The sequence below is a fragment of the Leopardus geoffroyi genome, chromosome A1 (genome assembly GCF_018350155.1).
Source record: "Leopardus geoffroyi isolate Oge1 chromosome A1, O.geoffroyi_Oge1_pat1.0, whole genome shotgun sequence".
NCBI lineage: Eukaryota > Metazoa > Chordata > Mammalia > Carnivora > Felidae > Leopardus > Leopardus geoffroyi.
This window is the reverse complement of record NC_059326.1, coordinates 144,442,128-144,465,983: the sequence shown is the minus strand read 5'-3', so window position 1 is coordinate 144,465,983 and position 23,856 is coordinate 144,442,128. Positions and strand designations below refer to the sequence as shown.

General features: G+C 38.3%; 1 protein-coding gene across 5 annotated transcripts in view; it reads right to left on the bottom strand.

Annotated features, from left to right (window-relative positions):
- MSH3 (mutS homolog 3) overlaps positions 1 to 23,856 on the bottom strand; it is a 195,721-nt gene that overhangs the window by 25,895 nt on the left and 145,970 nt on the right. For all 5 annotated transcript variants that reach the window (XR_006716774.1, XR_006716773.1, XM_045496991.1 and 2 more), the window contains exon 20: positions 15,139 to 15,296. Coding sequence is in view for 3 of the 5 variants with exons in the window: in XM_045496991.1 (XP_045352947.1) it covers positions 15,139 to 15,296 (158 nt within the window). In the remaining 2 variants the exon portion in view is untranslated. The remainder of the gene's footprint in view (positions 1 to 15,138; positions 15,297 to 23,856) is intronic.

The following is a 23,856-nucleotide window of genomic DNA, read 5'->3' as shown; positions in this document are numbered from 1 at the left end:
TTAGGAGTGGCGGCTGACTAATCTTTCTAATCCCCTACTCCCTCCTCGCCTATTACCCTTATATAGGTCAACAAAGCTTAATAAAGCATTAATGGAGAAAAGAAATTAATACTTTTTTGTATCCGTTTCTAAAATAAAGAACACTTACATGAAAATTTGAACAAGAATTTGTTTTTATGAGATCTTGATATTTTGAGATAACATTCTAGATGTTTTTCAATGGTAGCTAATGGGCTGGACCTCTGTCCCCCCAAATCACAATTTCTGGGTCTTACACAAGGAAAATGCTAGCAAAAGGGAGAAGTACTGCAATAAACAAAGAAAAAGAATTTTTCATATTGAATGATCAGTACTAGAGCTTAAATATCAAAATTATTACATAGAGGCAACAATTACTATATTGCATTAGGACTTTTTGACACATTTGAGTGCTTTCAAGATTGTGGTTATATGCACGCGTGCGCGTGCGTGCACGCACACACACACACACACACAACCAGTTGACATTTTTCAGGTATACAAGTCAGTGGCATTAAGCACATTCGAATGTTGTGCAGCCATCACCACTATCCATTACCAGATCCTTTTCAATACCCCAAAACAGAAATTCTATACTCATTAAAAAACGAACTCCCTATGCTCTCCTTCCCATGAGGCCTGTGGTAATCTCTATTCTACCTTTTGTTCCTCTGAGTTTGCCTATTCCAGCTTCCTCATGTAAGGGGAATACCTTACTTGTCTTCTAAGTGCTCTACAGAGGAGGACTTTTGCGTTAGCTTATTTTGCCTTCTTTTTGAAATTGAAGATGTTCCTCTTTACTTCACTTTGCTAAAGAGTTAACAGAATTCTGTACTGTCTACATGTCTAAGCTTTTATTTTTTCTATGTTTTGCAAATTTATAAAAGGGAAATAATCTAAATAACAAAGTATTCTAACTTTTGAGAAGGGCAGTATAAGAAGTAGAAATAAAAAAAATACAGTCCAAGGAAAAAGCTACAAAAAGATACCAATTATTACAAGATGTGTAGATATTGCGTAGTTCTTAAAAGTCATAAAAATATGAAGTAGCAGATCTGTGTTACATTTAATTAAACATAAACATTAACCCAGAAATGGAATGAAATCACAAATGCTTTAGCACTACATGGATTCATTTTAAGAGTCTGGAAAGCCATATACCTAAACAACAATGATTTCCATGCAGTAGAATTACAGGTGATTTAAATTTCTTTTTTGAGCTTTTCTATATTTATATTTTGCACAACAAACAAGCTTTACAGTGCAATTAGAAAACAAATTTTATTTTTAAAAATCACAAATGATAATGATAAATACTTTACTGTATCATTATGTTGAGACAAGGCAAAAAGATGGTAATTACCAGGTTAAAAAACCAGCTTTCTTTTAGCAATCACTTTATTAGCAACAATGAAATTATTATAAAAGAAGAAAGTTTAATATAATTGTTTCTACTAACAGTTGCAATCAGCTCACATTATAGTATTTAAAATTAATTTATACAACTTGTAGCACTGAACTGCAAATATAGCCAAAGAACACTGCAGCAATCTTTCGATTTCAGTGGAAACATTGCTGAGAATCGAGACGGCAATCCAGGAAAATGCCAAACTTGTGTTGGTTCTCAGGAAACCACGTTCACTGAAAACATCTACAAACACATGCAGGCCACTTAGGAAGGGCACAGGCATTTTCCTATCAAAGAGACCCCAGGAAGTGCTGACTGGACAAATTACTCTCTAACACATCTTCAAGTCCACTCCTTGGGAAAGTCCCAAGAATTTCAGAGGAAAATAATTAACAGAGAAAATGTTATTTCCCAACTGTAACCATATCTGTGAAAGCCACAAATGATTAAGGCCATAAAAAGAAAGGTAAGATTCATCAGTCATCATGGTAAGATTAATCAGATTAATTAATAAGATTAATAAAGGGGAACCTGACACAACCAAAGGATGCCCCCTTATAATTAAATACACATTAAGAACTCTGGCAAATCACCATCTCTCGGATTCTGCTGTCCCTTCTGTAAACTGAACAATGGCTCCTAAATCTGGATATGTTTTAGAGTCACTTGCAGAGGTTCTTAAGTATGGACAGACTCTAAGAGCCCCCTCATCATACCAATTAATTACAGCACTATCTCCAGGAGATCTGCCTTCAGGAGAACTGCCTGGGATATGGATTTCAAACCAAACCAAATCGTCAGGTGACTCTGAAGTATTAAATTCATACAACCACTTCCTAGCAAAAAGATGAAGTGAGGCATCTCCTGTTTGCCAAACACAGCTGCGGGAACTAAATAAACCACAGAGATACTCACAGGCAACACTTTTGATGCCAATAGAATTCATAACAGCCTACTCATTTAGTAAAATATCATTTATCGTGTGATTTTTAGTGCTAGTATTTACTACCAACTAGAAGACATGCACTGATTCAAGGGGTTTTCTTTCTTCTAAGGAGGACAGACAGACAGACAGACAGACACACACACACACACACACACATTAGGATATATATACATGTTAAATATCTATTAAATATACATAAATATACATTATATACATATTTAATAGAGTACAAGTACTCCACAGTAGGTGCTCAATCAATATTCGTGGACTTAAACTCGACTGGACAAACAAATCAGTTATCATCCTCACAAATGCAAATACCTGAAATAAGTTAAGCATTCAAACACCTATTACACTCTAATTCTCTCTCAAAATAAACACACTGGTGAGTACACAGCATTCCTGAACTGAGGGGCCGTAAGAGGGTTTACATGGGTAGCATGGCATGCAACTTATTAACCAAGGACCACTTAATGTAAATATCCCTTTCTACCAACATTTAATTTAAGTGACATAAATGGCAATAAATTATGCTGAGAGAAGCCAAGTGTTTTGCTTTTTTTTTTTAAGCCAGACTTAATAATTCATTGCTTTTCTAAAACTTAATTACTGAGTCTAAAAAGGTGAATAAGGTTTAAGCCTACATTTATCAGGATAACAAACGAGATCTTATTCCAGGGATGCACTCAAAGATGTTAATGATCCTTAGAAATAAGTGTCTAGAAATGTTTCACTGATAAATATATATACAAACACTAATACATAAATACTAATTAGAGCCAAGTGTATATGTTTGCCAAAATTCCACCTTTTTTTTTAATATGAAATTTATTGTCAAATTGGTTTCCATACAAAACCCTGTGCTCATCCCAAAAGGTGCCCTCCTCAATGCCCAACACCCACCCTCCCCTCCCTCCCACTCCCCATCAACCCTCAGTTTATTCTCAGTTTTTAAGAGTCTCTTATGGTTTGCCTCCCTCCCTCTCTAACTCTTTTTTTTCCTTCCCCTCCCCCATGGTCTTCTGTTAAGTTTCTCAGGATACAAATAAGAGTGAAAACATACAGTATCTGTCTTTCTCTGTATGACTTATTTCACTTAGCATAACACCCTCAAGTTCCATCCATATTGCTACAAAAGGCTATATTTCATTCTTTCTCATTGCCACGTGGTATTCCATTGTGTATATAAACCACAATTTCTTTATCCATTCATTAGTTGATGAACAAATCAGGAGACTATAGATGCTGGAGAGGATGTGGAGAAACAGGAACCCACTTGCACTGTTGGTGGGAATGCAAACTGGTGCAGCTGTTCTGGAAAACAGTGTGGAGAGGTTCCTCAAAAAATTAAAAATAGACCTACCCTATGACCCAGCAACAGCACTGCTAGGAATTTACCCAAGGGATTCAGGAGTGCTGATGCATAGGGGCACTTGTACCCCAATGTTTATAGCAGCACTTTCAACAATAGCCAAATTATGGAAAGAGCCCAAAATTTGACTTTTAAAAGTAATGTTCTTAGGGAAAGGATTATACAAGATTACAACATTCAGAAAAAATATTCCTAAAGCATCCTGTCTGTTTGCAGCTTTTCAAAAATTTATTTATTCTTCTCATGGCACAGTGCACAGCACATAGTAGGCACTCGATGAGTATTTATGCAATTAATGAATTTAAACCCAGTGCTGTAAATGTTCAATCATTAATATGAAAATAACCAATTTAAAGATAAAATTTGGAGACAAATTTTATGCATATGTCTCACTCTGCTAGACTTCCAATATTTCTTACATTGAGCACAAAAAAAATTTGAAATGATTTACAATAACAACATATTTATGGTGGAAGAATTACAATGAATATGAAACTAAGATTTTAAGCCATACAGTAGGTCCTCACATTTGAGACAGCATATTTGTGCATGAGCTTTGAAAATGCTAATTTTGCGGTCTCATCCTTGCAATTCCAATTTAATAGGTCTCTGATACAGGGCTTAGAAAGTTTTAAACATTAATCATAAACAAGCATCTCTATGGTTCTCGTGCAGCTGTTATAAGAACCATGTTAGAGAAATACTCCCATGCAAGAAGAGAAGGGGGAAAATTAAACCAAATTTGTTTCTGCACCTGAGCCTTGAATTTAGCTCTTGCTTTCTTGGCAGGCAAGACAAAAAGGAATTAAAGAGGAAGCAGCCATTGGCTGATGACAGGAGGCCTGGCAGTTTGTCAGAGAAGGCCAATAAATCGCTTCAAGTCTTTCTGTAAACAGGCACAGCATGCACATGGAGGGAAAACAATTTCCTAGCATGAACAAAAAATGACTTATCAGATGGCACTCCATGTAAAGGTCAGTAAATAAAAATGAAAATTTCCTTATGAGCAATTCTGGAGACTATATAGAAACATCATCAAATGGGTATGTCTACTTTAATTTTAAAGCACGAGTACAAACTTTTACCCACGGCCAGCAGGATTCTAAACTGCTCCAGCCTCCTTGAAGAACAAGAAAGACGCACATTCCTTACACTCCACAGTCCCACTCCTAAATGATAGCCTCAATTCAGAAAACTCGTTCATACGCACCAGAAAACACATGTAAGACAAGTATCAGTATTGTTTGCATTTGCAACAAATTTGAATCATGTTAAATACCAATCAAGGAAAATGGATAAACTGTGGTAGATGCATACAATAGAATACCATAATTATAGAAAAATGAGTAAACTAGAATTATACATATCCAAATGGGTGAATTTCATAAATATAACATGGGAGGGGGAAGCCAAGTGCAAAAGAATACACAGTGTGGTGTGATACGTAGAAAGTGTTCCTCAAAAAACATACCCAGGGAGTAAAAATATAGAGAAATGCATGGGATGAAAACTAGTCAAGAAAGGTAGTTCCAGGGCACGTGGGTGACTCAGTTGGTTAAGGGCCCAACTCTTGATTTTGGCTCAGGTTCAAGGTTTGAACCTCTCTGCCCTTCCCCCGCTCTCTTTTTCTCTCAAATTAAATAAACATTAAAAAAAAGACAAAAGGGCAGTTCCTCTAGATGGGGTGGAGGGGAAAAGAATCAGGGAGGATTACGGGTTCAATAGTATTGGCAAAATGTTCCATTACTTTACTAGGGTGGTATTTACCTATGGGACTGTCCTATGTCTGAATTATTTCACAATAAATGAATGAAAACTGTAACAGCATAATATTAGACCATATTCTAGTAAGGATCTAGGATATAAATGAATGTGGTCCATGCAGACTCCTTTCAATTATAACAGGAAAGGGAATAAGAACAGAAGAAAAGACAGGGAACAGGGTCTTACACTAAAGCAGTGCATCCCAGATGGAGGTCTCTGAGGTTAAAGAAACAAGGAATCTCTGCACAGCAGATCCAGTGCAGCCATTAAAACATGCGAGACTGGGGCACCTGGATGGCTCAGTAGGTTGAGTGTCCAACTCCTAATTTTGGCTCAGGTAATGATCTCACAGTTTGTGAGTTTGAGTGCCACATAGGGCTCTGTGCTAACAGCGTGCAGCCTGTTCTCTCTCTGCCTTTCCCATTTGTGTGTGCTCTTTGTCTCTTAAAATAAATAAACAAACATTAAAAAAAATAAACATGCGAGGGGTACCTGAGTGGCTCAGTCGGTTAAGTGTCTGTCTTCAGCTCAGGTCATGATCTCATAGTTCATGGGTTCAAGCCCACCATCAGGCTCTGTGCTGACAGCTCAGAGCCTGGAGCCTGCTTCGGATTCTGTGTCTCCCTCTCTGCCCCTCCCCTCCCTTTCTCTCTCTCTCTCAAAAAATAAATAAAACATTAAAAAAAAACATGTGAGAGTAATCTGCATGAAGTGATAGAGAAATATGTCCCTCACATATTAGGAAATTAAAGCAAGCTGCATAGCATAATGTTTAATATAATACCATTTATATAAGAGAAGATTTATGTATATCATCAATAGTTGTTGACCTGGGGAGAAGGTAAAAGTTAGTTTATACCCTATCATACTGTTCAATTGTTTTCATAATAGGATCTATTATTTTTATAATTAAACAACTGAGCTCTCCAGCAAGGGCAGTGGAAATGCTTCTCGGCTGCACTCCAAAGTTGTCTGGACACTTACAAAAGTGTCAACTTCCAGACCCCAGTCCAACTTAGAACTACTGAGTTTAGGGTCCAAGTATCAGTATTTTTTAAAGCTCCATTGAAAAAAAGTCCAATGTACATTAAGGGTTAAAACTCACTGTTTCTAGATGTTCCGTGTGCAAATGATAATATGTGTGTTATGAAAATTAAAGACACCAATCTTCTATATTGATCCAGACAAGAAAACCATCACTAAAGGAGGAAGAAATAAGGTTACATACAGGCTGGGTTAGAAACTTTTAGGAAAAGTAAGCTCTGATATGCTGAAGTACCTGGGAATGTTCAGGCTTAGAAGTCCAAACGCCATGCTACTGAGTAGGGAAGAGAAATTTGCCCTGGAAAAAAGTGTTCTCAGACAGTGACCATATAAGCATTTCACAAGACTCCTATAAAATATCATATTTTGACTGATACTGCCTTTAATCTGAGGTTGTATCTTTCTTACGTTTATTTTAGAATTTTAAAAATATTAATAAGCAGAAGAAAAGAACATTCACCACAATCCCATCTCCCTCATGATATTTTGGAATATAGCCTTCTATTTAGATGATTTTCTCTGCATATATTTACATATATAATTTCTCCTACAAAAGTGGAATCAAACAGAATGCCAGGTTTTGTAACCAGCTCTTTTTTGTTATTGTAACAAGAATATTCTTTCTTTCATGTAATACTACCTCTGGATGGGCCCACCAGTACCAGGTAATGGTAAAATGTATTCCCAAGTAGCTGAAAAAAATGGGTGTGTTTAAGGAAGTTAATTCAGAATGAAAACCACTATACTGAAACAATGACTTTTGTGTTCGCAAGGTTTACACCTTAGTTTCTCCCTTATGCAGTGACTAGTAACCAGTCCAGCTCCTCAAGGCTGCTCCTGGCTCACAAGATAAAGGCATGCTATCATGGCAGAAGCATGGAGGAAAAAGCTCACGGTCCATGTGAGTACCTTCTAGGTCAGCCACTAGCTGGTCTTTTCACTAAAAATTGTTGTCTAACAAAATAAACAGGTTTTTTAAAGCTGTTTTCTTAAGTAATTCATTTGTTTTTCTAGGTACTATGAACTATTTTAACTGAACAAGTTTACCTTCATGGAAACCTTTGAGACAAATCTATAGCTTCCCCACAGCAGTGTTGGTCATTATGTGATAAATATTGTAAGCTTCATTTCTGGCTCCATCTTAAGCCCTTACCCTCATTTTTACTCACGCTATTTGGAATCTTCTGTAAACTGACTTAACTACTTTCTGGAAGATGGCAGGATAAATATTAATGAACGAGCAAGCAAATAAATACACATATACAAACACCTCTCAAGCACTGCATGATCTTACAGCAATGGAATGCCTTGTGCCTCCATGGATTGTCCTTATCACACCTGAGTTTCTTGAGGGCAGGTAATGTGGTCTCACTTGGCTTTGTATCCCTAAGGCCTAGCATAAAACTCAGGTACACTGTAAGGTTTTAAGAAAAATGCGTGTTTAGTACACAGGAGTTTTGATCTTGTTATTGAGCCAGTGTCTCCTAACAGTCTATAGTTTCTGCTTAAGACACGGAAATTTAATGGCGATCTTATCACGCAGCCTCCTAGTTGTGCAGCATGTTACAAGTTAAGATCACTTCTGAAAACAGATCCCCTTCCTGAATTTCTTAGGGTCACTGACAAACACCACCATTCACTTCTCTTGGTCACCGAGGTTTGATGCCTCCTTGTCTCTAGTTCTTTATCTATCACTCTTCATCCACTGTAGTTACCAAAGCCTGTCAGTTCTAACCCTGTAACATCTCTCCTCTGTCCCTTGTCCACTTCCATTTCTGTCAGTCTAATTAAGATGCTCAGGATCTCCCCAAGAATAACTGCATTACATTATCCCTTTGTATAATCCATCTTTCACAGTGTGGCCAAATTAATCTTCCTGAAACCTCAACTGTAAGTAACTCTGATCACATCATCTTCCTACTCATAAGTCTTCAACAACTCCCCACAGCCCATGGGATTAGCTTCTATTGGCCTGATCTTGACTTAAAGATCAGTTCATTCAATAGCTCTGTTGTTGAGTGTCTGTTATACATGTACAAAGCAGAGTTCCAGGTTCGGGGAGGGGGAAGGGAAATGTACAAAACATGAAAATCATCTTCTGGGAATGGACTATGCAACAGGAGAGGCAGAGGTTTACACCAATAACTATAAAACAAAAAGTGGTAAGAACTTTTTAAAAAAGGCAAAACACTTGTACCCCAATATTTATAGCAGCACTTTCAACAATAGCCAAATTACGGAAAGAGCCTAAATGTCCACCAAATGATGAAAGGATAAAGAAATTGTGGTTTATATACACAATGGAATACTACTTGACAATGCGAAAGAATGAAATCTGGCCTTTTGTAGCAACGTGGATGGAACTGGAGAGTGTTATGCTAAGTGAAATAAGTCATACAGAAAAAGACAAATACCATATGTTTTCACTCTTACGTGGATCCTGAGAAACTTAACAGAAGACCATGGGGGAGGAGAAGGAAAAAAAAAAGAGAGGGAGAGAGGCAAACCATAAGAGACTCTTAAAAACTGAGAATAAACTGAGGGTTGATGGGGGGTGGGAGGGAGGGGAAAGTGGGTGATGGGCATTGAGGAGGGCACCTTTTGGGATGAGCACTGGGTGTTGTATGGAAACCAATTTGACAATAAATTTCATATTTAAAAAAATCAAAATAAGAACTACCATACAGTGTAGCAATTCTTTTTGTAGATTAATAAATAAATAAATGGGAATATTATTATTGGCTAAAAAAGGCAAAACAGGGGCGCCTGGGTGGCTCAGTCAGTTAAATGTCCAACTTTGGCTCAGGTCATGATCTCACCATTTGTGAGTTTGAGCCCCACATCGGCCTCTGCGCTGACAGCTCAGAGCTTAGAGCCTGCTTCAGATTCTGTGTCTCCTTCTCTCTCTGCTTCTCCCCCACTTGTGTGCTCTCGCTCTCTCTCCCTCCCTCTCTCTCCCTCTCTCTCTCTCTCTCTCTCTCTCTCTCACACACACACACACACACACACACACACACACACACTAATACACATTTTTTTTAAAAAGGCAAAACACACAGTATAGAGATGAGAAACATTAACTGTGGCTATGGGGCTCCAGGAAGACTTCGTGAAGGAGGTGGAATCTTAACAAGAAAAATAGCAAGAGAGGTATATCTGGTCCAGGATATAGTATAAACTGAAAAAAGACAAATGGGAAAGTACATAATAGCTTCCTAGAATTCAGAAAGAAGAGTTGGGTTGACACATAGGTAGGTGAGGGAAAGAAACAGAAAACAAGACTGAAAAGATTGGGGTTCATCTGGTCATTCTTGACTGATTTGTTCAGAGACTTGTAGTTTAGCACCAGAATGACTTGATCATAGCTGTGTTCTGAAAGGACCTCACAGGGGCTTGAAAACTGACTGGAGAAGGAAAAAAGGAAGACTCAGAGAGCAGGGAACCAGTTTCTCCAATAATTTGTAGTAAGCAATGGGTGCCAAGATTAGGCCTAAAGCATTAAAAGATGCATGACTGGTTAAGAGGGCACTCAGTAATATCTGGCGGGGACACTGCAATCAGACCCTCGCACATGTTTTTATCTATTTCTTTCCTGTTTGATTGATGAGCTTCTGAGTCCAGAGGGCACAGTGTGTGTCTCGTTTCAGGGCTACAGTGGGCTGACCCAGTTAGGCTGCAGTGTGTAGCACCTACAGCTTGTGGATCCACCACTGCCCAAGCTGGGTCAGACTAGTCTCCAGACCCCATTCTTCTACTTTCCTTATTTTGATCAGTCAGTACACTGTGTGTCCTCCTCCGCGGTTTTTGGCACCAACATCAAGTCCATATGGCTCTACACTTCTCACGTTTTATCCAACTCTCTGCCTCACTCACCTCCTAAACCTAAACACTAGGTACTTCGGAATAACTGCCAAATAACCAGCCAGCTCTCTTGTGTCCTCGCTCTCTTCTCCACAAGAGCACTCCATCCTTTTTCCTCTCCAGTCCCTCCCCTGCAGCCCTCTCAGGAGAACCGGCTATTCGCTTCCTTGCCTCACCTGATACCACAAGGATTCTCAGGCTCACCGCTCTTCCTTCCAGGCTCTACCTTCTTGTAATAAAAACAGCTCCTTTAAGGTTATACCACCAGACTGTAACATCCTCCTTTTGTCCATGCTGCAGCTATTCAGTTTCAAATCACTCCCTTTCATTCATCAAAGCTGCTAATACTTGGCGTGTATCTTGTCTCCACCAAGAGCCCCACCATTGCTTCCAGTAGCCCTTCAGGTCCACATGGCTAAACCAGCCAACACCATCCAGCTCAATCCTAGATCTCCTCTTTGCCCATCTCCTCCTCTACTCTATCTCAGCCATCCATCACCAGACTCACATCCTGGACTTCATCAGAGACATGAACTGTTTCATCTCAAAAGCTGCCCATTCCAGCTCACACAGCACCTCCACCACGACTGTTGTTGAAACCTCTCAGGACTCTAGCCCACCTACCACGTGCCTTCCCTGGTGCTGTCAGCCCTCTTCTTAAAGTTCCATGGTCCACCATTCCCAACATACACTGGCCAACTCTTAAACTCCCTCTGCCCTTCCATTCACTTCTCTGGAAAAACTCCACCCTGGAGGGGTTGCAAAAAAAGGGTGACACACTAATTCTGTCGTTCCTTCTTTGCTTATTAGCTGGAACACTTCCATCATGAGAAACTTTCTCTCACCTGGGTGGAAAGACAGACTTGCTGCTTGATTCTCTCTTTATTTTTCAATTTTCATTCTACAAAGTGACTAATGATTTTTTGTTAGAAGTATCATTACTAACTTGTTCTAATATTTCCCAAGGTAATCAAGGCATTTTTTAAATCAGAAATTTATGGATATAACATATCCCTCTGGAACATGTTCAAGTCTACCATTCAAAAACAAAACAAGTCCCTCACTGGATCTCTCACCGTCTCCCCCTGGCCAAGCTGCCCTGGTGACACCTGTACTAACACTCTATTTCTTGACCTCTCACTCACTCTTTAACCCTCTTTAACCGGAGTATGGTCCCACCATTCCACCGAAACAGCTCCTGCTAAGGTCAATAGTGACAGCCACCTTGTTAAGATCGAAGTTGACTTTTCAGGCTTCCTTTTACCTGACCTCTCTGTGCTGTTGGCACTGCCTTTCTCCTTGGAGGAGTCTTTCCCTGACACTGTAACATCCTGGTTTTGTCCTCCCTTTCTGGCTACTCGTCCTTTGTTGGTTTCTCTAGCTTATCATGTTACTCACCTATGACATGTTGGTAGTCCTAAGACTCAGTCTTAGGACCTTATTTTCTCCACTATACTCTCTGCTAACATGATCTCAGCCACACCCAGGTCTTCACTTACCACTTATACAGAGATGTCTCACAGCCAATTTATATCATTACTTTTCATCTTTTCCTCTGGACTCTATATCCAACTGCCTATATGACAGCTCCCCTAGAATGTCTCAGAGTATTTCTCCTTACTATGAATAAAAATAAAAGTCAGGATCTATGGCAAAAAGAAAATCACACTCTTCCAGTAAATGCCAGCACTGTCCAAACAAGATGCATAAACCACTGTCATCTCTGACACTCCATTCATCTCAGCTGCATATCCCTTCTATCACCAACCCCTGTTGATTTATTTCCTAAACACCTTTCAAATGAGACTCCTTTCCACTCAACTAACATTACAAACCTCATCCAAAGTACTGATACCTCTCACCGAGACCACTGCAGGAGTCTATTGATAAGGTTACTACTGTGTCCTTTCTCCAAACGTTTCCTGCATTATAGCCAATGTAGATGTGATCATGCCAAGCCTTGCTTAGAACTCTTCAATGGTTTCTCATGGCTGAGGAAAAAGTCCCAACCCTCTACACTCTGTGTCACTTGCCCTTACCTATTCTTCAACTTTATCTAGAATAATGTTCCCCTAGAGAGTCACTCTTCAGTCACTTATCTATGATTTTTTTTTAAGGCTAAAAGATTCTGCACACACACCCCCTGTCTGAAATTGTCTTTCTTCCTTTGATTAGTCAGCTCACCCTTCAGATAGGCCTCAAGAGTTCCTTGCTAAGGGAAGCCTTCCCTGTCTAGCTCATACTCTGCTCGCAGACTGTCAGAGCATCTTGTACACAGCCTTTATATGTTTGTCACTGCTGCAATTTCACATTTTTTATGTAATTTTTTTGGTTAATATTGATCATCTCCACCAGGTAAGTTTCACTAGAAGAGAAAATATGGTTGTTTGGCAGTCCCATTGTTTGTTATATATTAGATGCTAATATATGCTGGATAAAAGAATAAATTAAAATGAATAAATACCTAAATTTCTTGAAATTAGTGTGGTTTATCTTTTTTCAGAAGGCTTATACTTGCTATCCCTGAATGTACTTTATATAAAGCATTTAATATAAGGGGCATAGAACAGTCACTATACATTGGTAAGAATGTTATTTCTGGTATTTTAAATATGTTACTATTATAAAGATTAACTTTTTATTATTATCACTGAATTCATTTCTTATAGGCAAAAACTATTTTCTGATTATCTCTGAATCCATTCCTAAATATGTGCCTAACTTCATGAGAAAAGCTGGACAAAACCAAATTCTTACTGTTTCCCTTGCAATTATGGCCATGAGACACAATTCTGGTTAGTGAAATATAGTGAAATATATAGCCTTCTGGGAGGCTTCTGAAAAGGCACTGATTTCCTGAAAAAAGAAGGCGGGGGGGGGGGGCGGGTGGAGAGGCCGGGGAGCCTGTGGCATTCTCTCTTCCTGTTCCCACATGCGAACATGAATGTGATGCCTGGAGTCACAGCAACTATCTAGCAGCTATGAGGGAAAGGCCAAAAATATTGCAGAACCACCACAACAGCGGAAACAACAGCACACCTCAAGCATTCTTATTGTATGAGAAAAGTAAACTCTTATTTTTTTTCTATTACTTATATCTAAAATACATATATATCTAAAAATATCCATAACTGATATTCTGCTCACTAATAAGATTCTCTTCCAGTCAAACCATCTTACTTTGCCCAAGAAGTCTTTCTCTCTTTCCCTCTTCTCCTTTTAATCTTTTTTCCCTTGGTTAAATTTCTGTCACTCTCCCTACTAAGGCAACCAAAATAAAATACCTAGTATATTTATTTTTACAAGATAGAAGACTAATTACAATTTAAAAAGAAAGAGTCCTTAAATTTCTTATACTGAATTTATCTACAAATATATAAAGATCAAAATAACATCTGTTTGGTGATATGGTATCAAACAGAATTTAGGTGTCTCTGCTCACTCTCAGGTTAAAAACCAAGCTCTAAGATAAAGTATTTTTTTTATTAAAGTTTTTTTTAATGTTTATTTATTTTTGAGAGAGAGACGGAGCATGAGCAGGGGAGGGGCAGAGAGAGAGAGAGAGACACAGAATCCAAAACAGGCTCCAGGCTCTGAGCTGTCAGCACAGAGCCCGACGCGGGGCTTGAACTCACAGACCGTGAGATCATGACCTGAGCCGAAGTCAGATGTTCAACCGACTGAGCCACCCAGGCGTCCCTAAGATAAAGTATTTTAATGTCTACTCAAATGCATCAATATCAGCATGTATTTTTTTTTTCTCATTTTATTTTAGAGAGAGAGCAAGAGAGAAAGTACACGCACAGGTGGAGTAGGGGCAGAGGGATAAAGAGAGAGAATCCCAAGCAGGCTCCACACTTAGCACAGAACCTGACGTGGGGCTCAATCTCACAACTCTGGGATCATGACCTGAGCCAAAATCAAGAGTCAGATGCTCAACCGACCGAGCTACTCAGGCGCCTCAGTATGTGATATATTCTGATGTGATTCCAAAGTCAAGTGTTATAGAAATATGCAGCTGCACAACCAATCAGACACTTATACACATAATCTGACTACATACATATGGACTACATTTAATTTTTCCAAAAATGTTCATGCTCTTAAGAAGTATAAGATACTTCTTATACTGATAAATCTGAATGAATAGATTGAACTATGATTTTCCTATTAGTGAGACCAGGATATTTCACTTCTATTCCTAATATGACATGCAATTTACGTTTATAAATGAAGGGTAAGACTTAGTTACGGGTAATGTTCTTAGCATTAAAAATACATACATACATACATACATACATACATACATACATAATCTTGGGCAGTGCCCTTCTCCATGTCAGTTCCCCACCTATAAAATGAGGAGGGTGGGCTGGTTTTCAGACTGTGCTCTGCAGAGCCCATCCAGTCAAGTCTGTAAGCCTTCCACTCTGACTCAGGCAGAGCAGATCTGCTTTTATCTGTTTAAATATTCATCTTTTATATAAGATTTTCTTTAAAGTAAGAACTTAGTAACCAAAAATAACTTGAAAACTAGTGGACAAAATGCTCTCCTTGGTCTCCTCTGGTATTAATATTCATGATGAAATGCTCTCTTTAAGCTCCTAAGCTCTAAATATTTTAAGAGCAAATCTATTCATCTAAATATGTACACAGAAAATTCATGTGACAACGTGGGCCTGACTTATTTTCAGAAATACATTCAAATAGAACTAATGTTTTTACCTCGTGAAAATGCCATCCACAATTCCAATTGTTGCTTCCTCTGCAGGAACATAGGAGCCAATCTGAGCCATGATAGTAATCAATGCAACTTGTTTTATGTAGGAGCTCTTTCCACCCATATTTGGTCCAGTAATTATCATTACTCTCTCTGAGTCCCCCTAGAAAATTAAAAAGCAATTTCACTTATTGTACCCAAAGGGCTTTTACATAACAGCTATAATTTATTCCATAAATGGGAATGCCTTAAGTAAAAGATGGCTTTATGATATTTAAATATGTTACCAATTAAGTATCACAAATGGAAAGAGGGCCTTTTTGTCTTAAACCTGAACCATGATATTGCAGAACAGTGAATTTTTAGCAATGTACATGACTGTTTCTGTGTATAAATAAGGAAAAAACAAGAAGCAACCTAAATGAGATAACTACTATGGCTTTCTCATTAAATATTCATTTACCTGCCTCTTTGTGTGTTTTTTATATCGCTTACATTTAAAACCAATCAATATGTCTATCTTAAAACTACCGGTATTTATAGGGCGCCTGGGTGGCTCAGTCGGTTAAGCGTCCAACTTCAGCTCAGGTCATGATTTCCCAGTTCTTGGGTTCAAGTCCCAGGTCGGGCTCTGTGCTGACAGCTTAAAGCCTGGAGCCTGTTTTAGATCCTGTGTCTCCCTCTCTCTCTCTCTGCTCCTCCCCTGCTCAAGCTCTGTCTCTCTCTGCGTCTCTCAAAAATAAATAAACATTAAAAAAAAGAAAAAAAAAACCCTACAGGTATTATACAGCTAACTGCCCAAGGCCTTAATTTGGGTTGGTAGCACAGGAATTTTTTCAGGTATAGACAGATGACTACTAAAGAGATTTACAATACCAAATTCTAGATATCATTTTTATCAGCATTTTTCACTGGCATTTCACCAGAGGATGTAAAGGAGGCAGAAAAGCTCAAACACTGGCACTAATTTAATTTCTAGAATTTGCCTCTATTAACCAATTACAGTACTTGCCATATATAGACTCATCCTAAGGGAAACTGTCCAACTGTAGCCCTTTGTAGAGAGGAGTGAGCCCGAGACATCCATGTGCTGTGCTATGTGAACCCACCACTCTGGGCAATACCTGCCTGGTCAAGAGTGGCCACTCTGTATCTGACCAAGAGCCCAAGACATGGCCTCACATAAAAGGTCTTCTGAAACTAACCATATAATCTCTTGGGAGTTTAAACTGAGAACCATGGAGAGATTCAATCAGTTGGTATATGGAGTAGAGGTTGAAAAGAAACACAGAACAAGACCACAAAACACTGGGGACCATAAGTATTAACTTATGAGGAAACAAAGTATGAAGAAAAATTATACAGAACAAGGGGTAAAGAGGGTAGTTAGCAATAAAAGGTAAGAAGAAGCAAAGGAGCCTAAAGGAGTTGAGAAACTTCATGCACATGCAAATAATGAGAGTCTCAAAGTAAAATATTATAAAGTCTTACTATTCAGGGGATAAAAAGAAAATCTGTTCCATGTCTAAAGCTGTCTTATACCCTAATTAACCAGACATTTCCAGTCTCGCTAAAGCCAAACTGTACTAGAGATCTTGTTCTTCCTGTGATTCCTTTCTCTCATGGTTACATGTGGTTTTATAATGAGTGTCATAAAGCTCCATTATTTGAAGGAACTTGAGTGAATCTGTGTTTCTTGGAACAGAAAGAGCCTAGCACAGTAAGAACAAGAAAAGAAACTTTGTATGAGTAGAATGATGAAAATAATGATTAAAATAAAATTATTTCTCTTACAGAGCCTTAAAAATAATCAACCTGTTATAAATAACCAAACATCTGGCATAACCAAATATTTAAAAAATTTAAATAAAATGAACTGATTGCTTTTTTAAAATTGGCAAAAATGACACAAGAAACACAATCTGAATAAGCTTGTATCAATTAAAGAAATTACATCTGTAATTAAAAGCCCTTCCATAAGAAAACTCCAAACCCAGATAATTTTCCCACTAATTCTTGCAAACATATAAGAAATAGCACTAATCTGATACAAAAACTCTTCTACAAAACCAAAGTAACTCTTACCAAAACATTCCAAAAATTCAACAGAATCTTTTTTTTTTTAAGTTTATTTACTTATTCTGAAGGAGAGAGAGAAGGAAGGGCAGAGAGAGACAAAAAGAGAATCCCAAGCAGGCTTCACATGACCTAAGCCAAGATCAGAGTCGAATGCTTAACCGAGTCAGCCACACAGGCACCCCCCAACACAATCTTGATACCAAAAACCTGTCAAGAACATAATAAAAAAGAAAAATTACAGACCAATTTCATCTATTATGTATATATGGATGAATATACATTAAACCTATCCAAAGCTATATTATATAAACAATTTATAGTTTTTAAGGAGTATAAGGTTGGTTTAATAATCAAAGGCCAATCAATATAATTCACCACATTAAGAAAACAGAGGAGACAAATCAGATGACGATCTCCAAAGCATTTAATAAAATTCAGTATCTACTCATTAAAAAAAGGGCAGGTGCAGGAAAAGGAAATAAAAAGTATAATTATTAGAAAGGAAATAATAAATCTCATTATTCCTATATGTCATGATTATGTTCCCAGAAAAGTTAAAGAAATCTATAAAAATGATTATAGTCAATAAATGAATTAAACAAGATCTTTGGATATAAAATAAATATAAAACCTTATCTCTAGATTTCAGCAGTAAGTAATTGAAAATAAGAAATTTAAATTTTTTTTAAAGTTTATTTACTTGTGTGAGAGAGAAAGACAGACATAGTGTGAGCGGGGGAGGGGCAGAGAGAGGGAGACACAGAATCTGAAGCAGGCTCCAGGCTCTGAGCTGTCAGCACAGAGCATGACGTGGGGCTCAAACTCACGAACAGTGAAATCATGACCTGAGCCGAAGACAGACGCTTAACCGACTGAGCCACCCAGGCACCCCGAAAATAAGAAATTTAATGATACAATTTACCACAATATCAAAAGAAATCAAATACTTAGGAATAAATCTAACAAAATGACCAAGACCTCTACACAGCAAACTATAAATCATTTTTGAGAGAAATTTAGGAAGACCTAATTAAATGAAAGAATATACTATGTTCATGGACTGAAAGGCTCAATATTATAATGCTACAATAAATAAATAAATTAGTGTGATTCTGGCACAAAGACATACAGTGGAATATATCAAAGTCCAGAAACAGATTGATGCGTACACAGTTACTTGATTTGTGACAAAAGTGACATTGTAGCAAAGTACACAAAGGATGGTCTTTTCAATAACTGGGGTTTGGTCAAAAGGATGTCCATATAGAAAAATAAGAAATCCTGATTCCTAACTTCCATCATACATAAACAAAAATCAATGTCAGGTAGATTATAGCTTTGACAGCCAAAAAAATAATAAAATAAAATAAAATTAAAATACAATATAATACAATACAATACAATACAATACAATACAATAAAATAACTGGACAATAATATACGACCTTGGGGTAGAGAAAGATTTCTTTAATAGGCATAAATCATAATTAACTATAAAGAAAGATTTAAAAATTGGAGTACATTAAAACTAAATACTATTAGGGGCGCCTGGGTGGCTCAGTCGGTTGAGCGTCCGACTTCAGCTCAGGTCACGATCTCGCAGTCTGTGAGTTCGAGCCCCGCGTCAGGCTCTGGGCTGATGGCTCAGAGCCTGGAGCCTGCTTCCGATTCTGTGTCTCCCTCTCTCTCTGCCCCTCCCCCATTCATGCTCTGTCTCTCTGTGTCTCAAAAATAAATAAATGTTAAAAAAAAAATTAAAAAAAAAACAAAACTAAATACTATTAACCAAAAGATGCCATTAAGGAAATGAAAAGCTATAACATAGATTACATGTATAGATCATATATTGCCCAAAGACTCAAATCCAGTATACATAAAGAACTCCTACAAATCAGGGGTGCCTGGGTAGCTCAGGTGTTTAAGTGTCCAACTCTTGGTTTTCATGATCTCACGATTCATGAGATTGAGCCTTGCTTCAGGCTCTGTGCAGACATCGCAGAGCCTGCTTGAGATTCCCTCCCTCCCTCCCTCTCTCTCTCACCACCCGCCCCCCACCGCCACATGCTCTCTCTCTCTCTCTCTCTCTCTCTCTCAGAATAAAGAAAATAAACTTCAAATCAAAAGAAAGACAACCCCAAGAAAAATTGTCAACAAAACTTTAAAAGAAAATGACAAAAAAAATACAAATGAGTTGGTATAGGTCAGAAATAGGACTATAAATCAGCAAAAAAAAATGTATGCTATGTTCAACAAACAATGGTGGGACAACTGGGTACCCATGTGAAAAAAAATAGAGGTAGGCCTGAAACTCACACAGTGGCCCCAAATCAAATCTGGATGAGGGAATTAATTGTGAAAAGTAAACCTTAAACTTTTAGATGAAAACATAGAAAAACAGCTTAAGAGCATCAAGATAGAGAATGATTTACTGAAAGAAATAGGAAAAGCAACAATATAAATCATAAAAGGAAAGACTATGATTAATTTTTTAAAAAATTATATTAAGCCACCAAACACAAAATAAAAAGGCATAAAGAAGTAGTACTTCTACACAGTAATAACACCAAAACAATGAAAAAATGGGCAAAGGACACAAACAGGATATTTACAGAAAAAGAAACACTCAAAGCCGAAAACTTTTCTTAATCAGGAAAAGGAAAATGAAATCAGCAGGATTTTTCAAGGGATCTACAAGCTATTCCTAACATTCAAATGAAGGAATAAAGAAATACTACCGGTGAAAATTTTTGAAGGAATATTTTTTACAAGACAGCTTTCACATTCATCAGATCATCAAAAGGCTTAAAAGTCTATTTATGCAGAATGTTGGCAAGGATACGGAGAACAATTTGGAAATGCTTAAAGATTGCGTATACTGGTCTATATGACCCAGCAATTCTTCTCTTAGTAATCTACCCTAGAAAGATACACAAGTACTCAGAAAGATATTTCTATGACTGTTCACTCTAGTACTGTTTATATTCATAATAGACAAAAAATGGAAAGAATGTGTCATCAGGAAAATGAGATGTATTCTATACAATTATTAAAACAATCATTTACAAAACAGTATACAATAGGATAGGTGCAATGTGCCATATTTATGTACATTTTAAAAACACACAAAATTATATACAGTTAAAATACAAATATATACAAAATACAAACCTTGCACAAGGATAATAAATAACATCAGGATAATGGTTACCAATAAGAGGAGGTGAAGGGGGAGAAAAAGAAATAGTAATTATGTGTAGCCTTAGCTATATCTGTAACATTTTATTTACTTTAAATAAATCTCAAGTTCATATTACGAAAGTTCATTCTCTATGATATTTGAGTGAAAGGTAAACAGGTGTCTATTATACTGTTTTCTACACTTTTTCATTTGTTTGAAATATTAGCTAAAAATTATTTAAATGAATTAGCTTAAGATTTAATTATTCATTTCATGAATAATTATCATGAACCATCAAATAGCTCTTATAAACTGATTTATAGATTCAGGAAAAATTTATATAACTTCCAAATGACATTTTGTTATTTGGACCTCCAGCATAGTTACATAAAAATAGAACAGCAGAAGAGAAACATATAATAGAAAGTAAAAGACTGTAACACAAGGGAAATGACCCACAGATGGGTTACATGCACCATGATGAGGTCCCGAACCATGTTGGTGGAGCTGCCTGAAGTGCAATTACCAAACTCAACGAACAATGAAGGGGGCTGATGGACGTGCACAGGCAAAAAAAAAAAAAAAAAATTCTTTTAATAATTTAGGAAAGCTGTAAGAACAATAAAAATATATACCTTTTATCTTTTTAAAGACTAATTTTTAAGGTAATTTTTTAAAGTTTTTATTTCTTTATTTTGAGAAAGAGAGAGCGCACTACTGTGGGAGGGGCAGAAGGAGAGAGAGAATCCCAAGCAGGCTCCACACTGTCAGCTCAGAGACCAAGGAAGGGCTCAAACTCACGAACCCGTGACATCATGACCAGAGCCAAAGTCAGACGCTTAACCAACTAAGCCACCCAGGTAGTCCTACACACCTTTTATTTGTAGACACCATACTCCTTCCAAAGCCTTGAAAGAAAAGAACATTTACACTTAGTGCTTGATTCAGTTTTCTCATCCAATGAGAATAAAAAATTTGACAGGGTAGTGACATGTCAGTGCAACTGTGTAGCTCTCAGTTCCCTAGTGTCTAAAATGAGGGTGAATTGGGGCGCCTGGGTGGCTTGGTCGGTTAAGCGTCCGACTTCGGCTCAGGTCATGATCTCACGGTCCGTGGGTTTGAGCCCCGTGTCGGGCTCTGTGCTGACAGCTCAGGGCCTGGAGCCTGTTTCAGATTCTGTGTCTCCCTCTCTCTCTGCCCCTCCCCTGTTCATGCTCTGTCTCTCTCTGTCTCAAAAATAAATAAACATTAAAAAAAATTTTTTTTTTTAAATGAGGGTGAACTAAATGATGTCTCACTTTCAAGTTCTATGATTCTCTGAAAAATAGTAGGTCCAAATTCAGGCGTATGACATTGGAGATGTGGCTTTGTGTTCAACTGAAGAGGGGAAACTGTGGAATTCACTTGTCCAAAGTGCTTGGGGGAAATGGTACACAGGGACTGCAGTCAGACTTGCGGTCACTTCTTTTTTTTTTTTTTCGTGTTTATTTATTTTTGAGATAGAGGCAGAATGCGAGTGGGGGAGGGGTAGAGGGAGGGGCAGAGAGAGAGACAGAAAATCAGAAGCTCCAGGTTCTGAGCTGCCTGCACAGAGCCCAATGCAGGGCTCAAACTCACAAACCGTGAGATCATGACCTGAGCTGAAGTCAGACGACTAACTGACTGAGCCACCCAGGCGCCCCAGGCTTGCGGTCACTTCTGTGGAAGTGAACTTTCCAGGCCTATCCAGGATTTGAAGATTTCAGGTGAGAACTAACTTGGAGGCTTTAAGGAATGAAATGCTTTCAACTCACTTAACTATTTTTAGGTGACAAAGTGGCTGCCTTCCCAATAAGCACTAATATTTATACCTCCAATGGGAGCTAAATTATACACTGGGCATACTCTAGTAAACACTAATGTAAAAAAGACACTGTGGAGAATCAGGAGGGACTTTGAGATGCATAAATACTACCTGTCCCCTCTCTACTGCCACCATCCTGGTGGACAAGTGCAGTAGATCCTGACTGTCTTCTTGCTTCTCTGCCCACAGTCCACTCTCCACGTAACAGTCAGAGTGATGGTCTTAAAAATGAAAACAGGGGCACCTGTGTGGCTCAGTCAGCTAAGTGTCCGACTTCGGCTCAGGTCATGATCTCACCTGATCTCACAGCTCAGAGCCTGGAGCCTGCTTCGGATCTGTGTTTCCCTCTCTCTCTGCCCCTCCCCTGCTCACATTCTGTCTTTCTGTCTCTCAAAAATGAATAAAAAAATTAAAAAATGAAAACAGAATTGGTCTCCTGCTAAAAAGCCCTCACACAGCTCCCCAGTGTTCTAATAATAAAGCCTGGACTCCACACCACTGCCAAAAGGCCATGCCTGCCTCTCTGGCCCAGTCTCCTCCCACCTTCCACACGTTCACTTACTACTAGCCAGGTTGGGTTTATGCTCTTCTTCCACCTGCTGGAAGGTGCCAAGCTGTCCAGGCCTTTCCATAGTTCCTTGCATCTGGGGTGCTCTTCCCTGATTAGATCCTTTTTGTCATTCAAGTCCAAACTCAAACATCAACTCCCAGGAGAGACCTTTTCTGACCACTCAATCTACTTAAGCCCCTCTGCCCTGTCACACTCTATCATGACACCCATTTGATTTTCTTTATATCTTTTACCCTTCTCTGAAATTTCCTTAATTTTCTTGTTTACTTATTACCAGCGTCACTGCTAGAAAGTTAGTTCCCATGAGAGGAACTAGGTTATCTTGCTCATCCCCAATGAATACAACATGGCCTGCTACAAAGAAGGCACTTAATAAGTACTGGTCAAATATATGAATTTATTGTGTGAAAGGCACTGCAACAAGGATATTCACCACCCTGACATATCAAAAAATCATGTGCATTCTTTCTGGAAACTAGTCAGGAATATGTGACTCCCTGTCCTCTACAGTTCCCAATATAACCTAGTTAGTGAGGAAATGATCAAGAAATCTCACACCTGGAGCACCAGGGTGGCTCAATTGGTTGAGTGTCTGACTTTGGTTCAGGTTATGATCTTGTGCTTAGTGAGTCTGAGCCCCACATCAGGCTCGCGGCTGTCAGCCTCAGTAGGGAACCCACTTTAGGTCCTCTGTCCCTCTTTTTGCCCTTCCCCCACCTTCTCCCCAAAATGAATAAATATTAAAAAAAGAAAAAAGAAATCTCACACATGTATTTTATGCATCTACCTTTCAGCAAGGATCATATGTCCTTTGATGTCCACACATCAAAAGGTCCTAGATATGAAAAACACCTTAAATCTATCTGGAAAACCAGTCAGGATGAGGAAACATTGCAAGAGAATAGCTAGAAGCTGAAAATTGGCAAAAACTCTTTACCCTTTCTGGAACCTACTGAAGTTACCAAGAACACATCAAACTGGACAGCCTAGATGGTGCCCAGACCTATGCCAGGTACTGAGCGTGATGCTGCACACAGAGCAAGCTCTCAGGA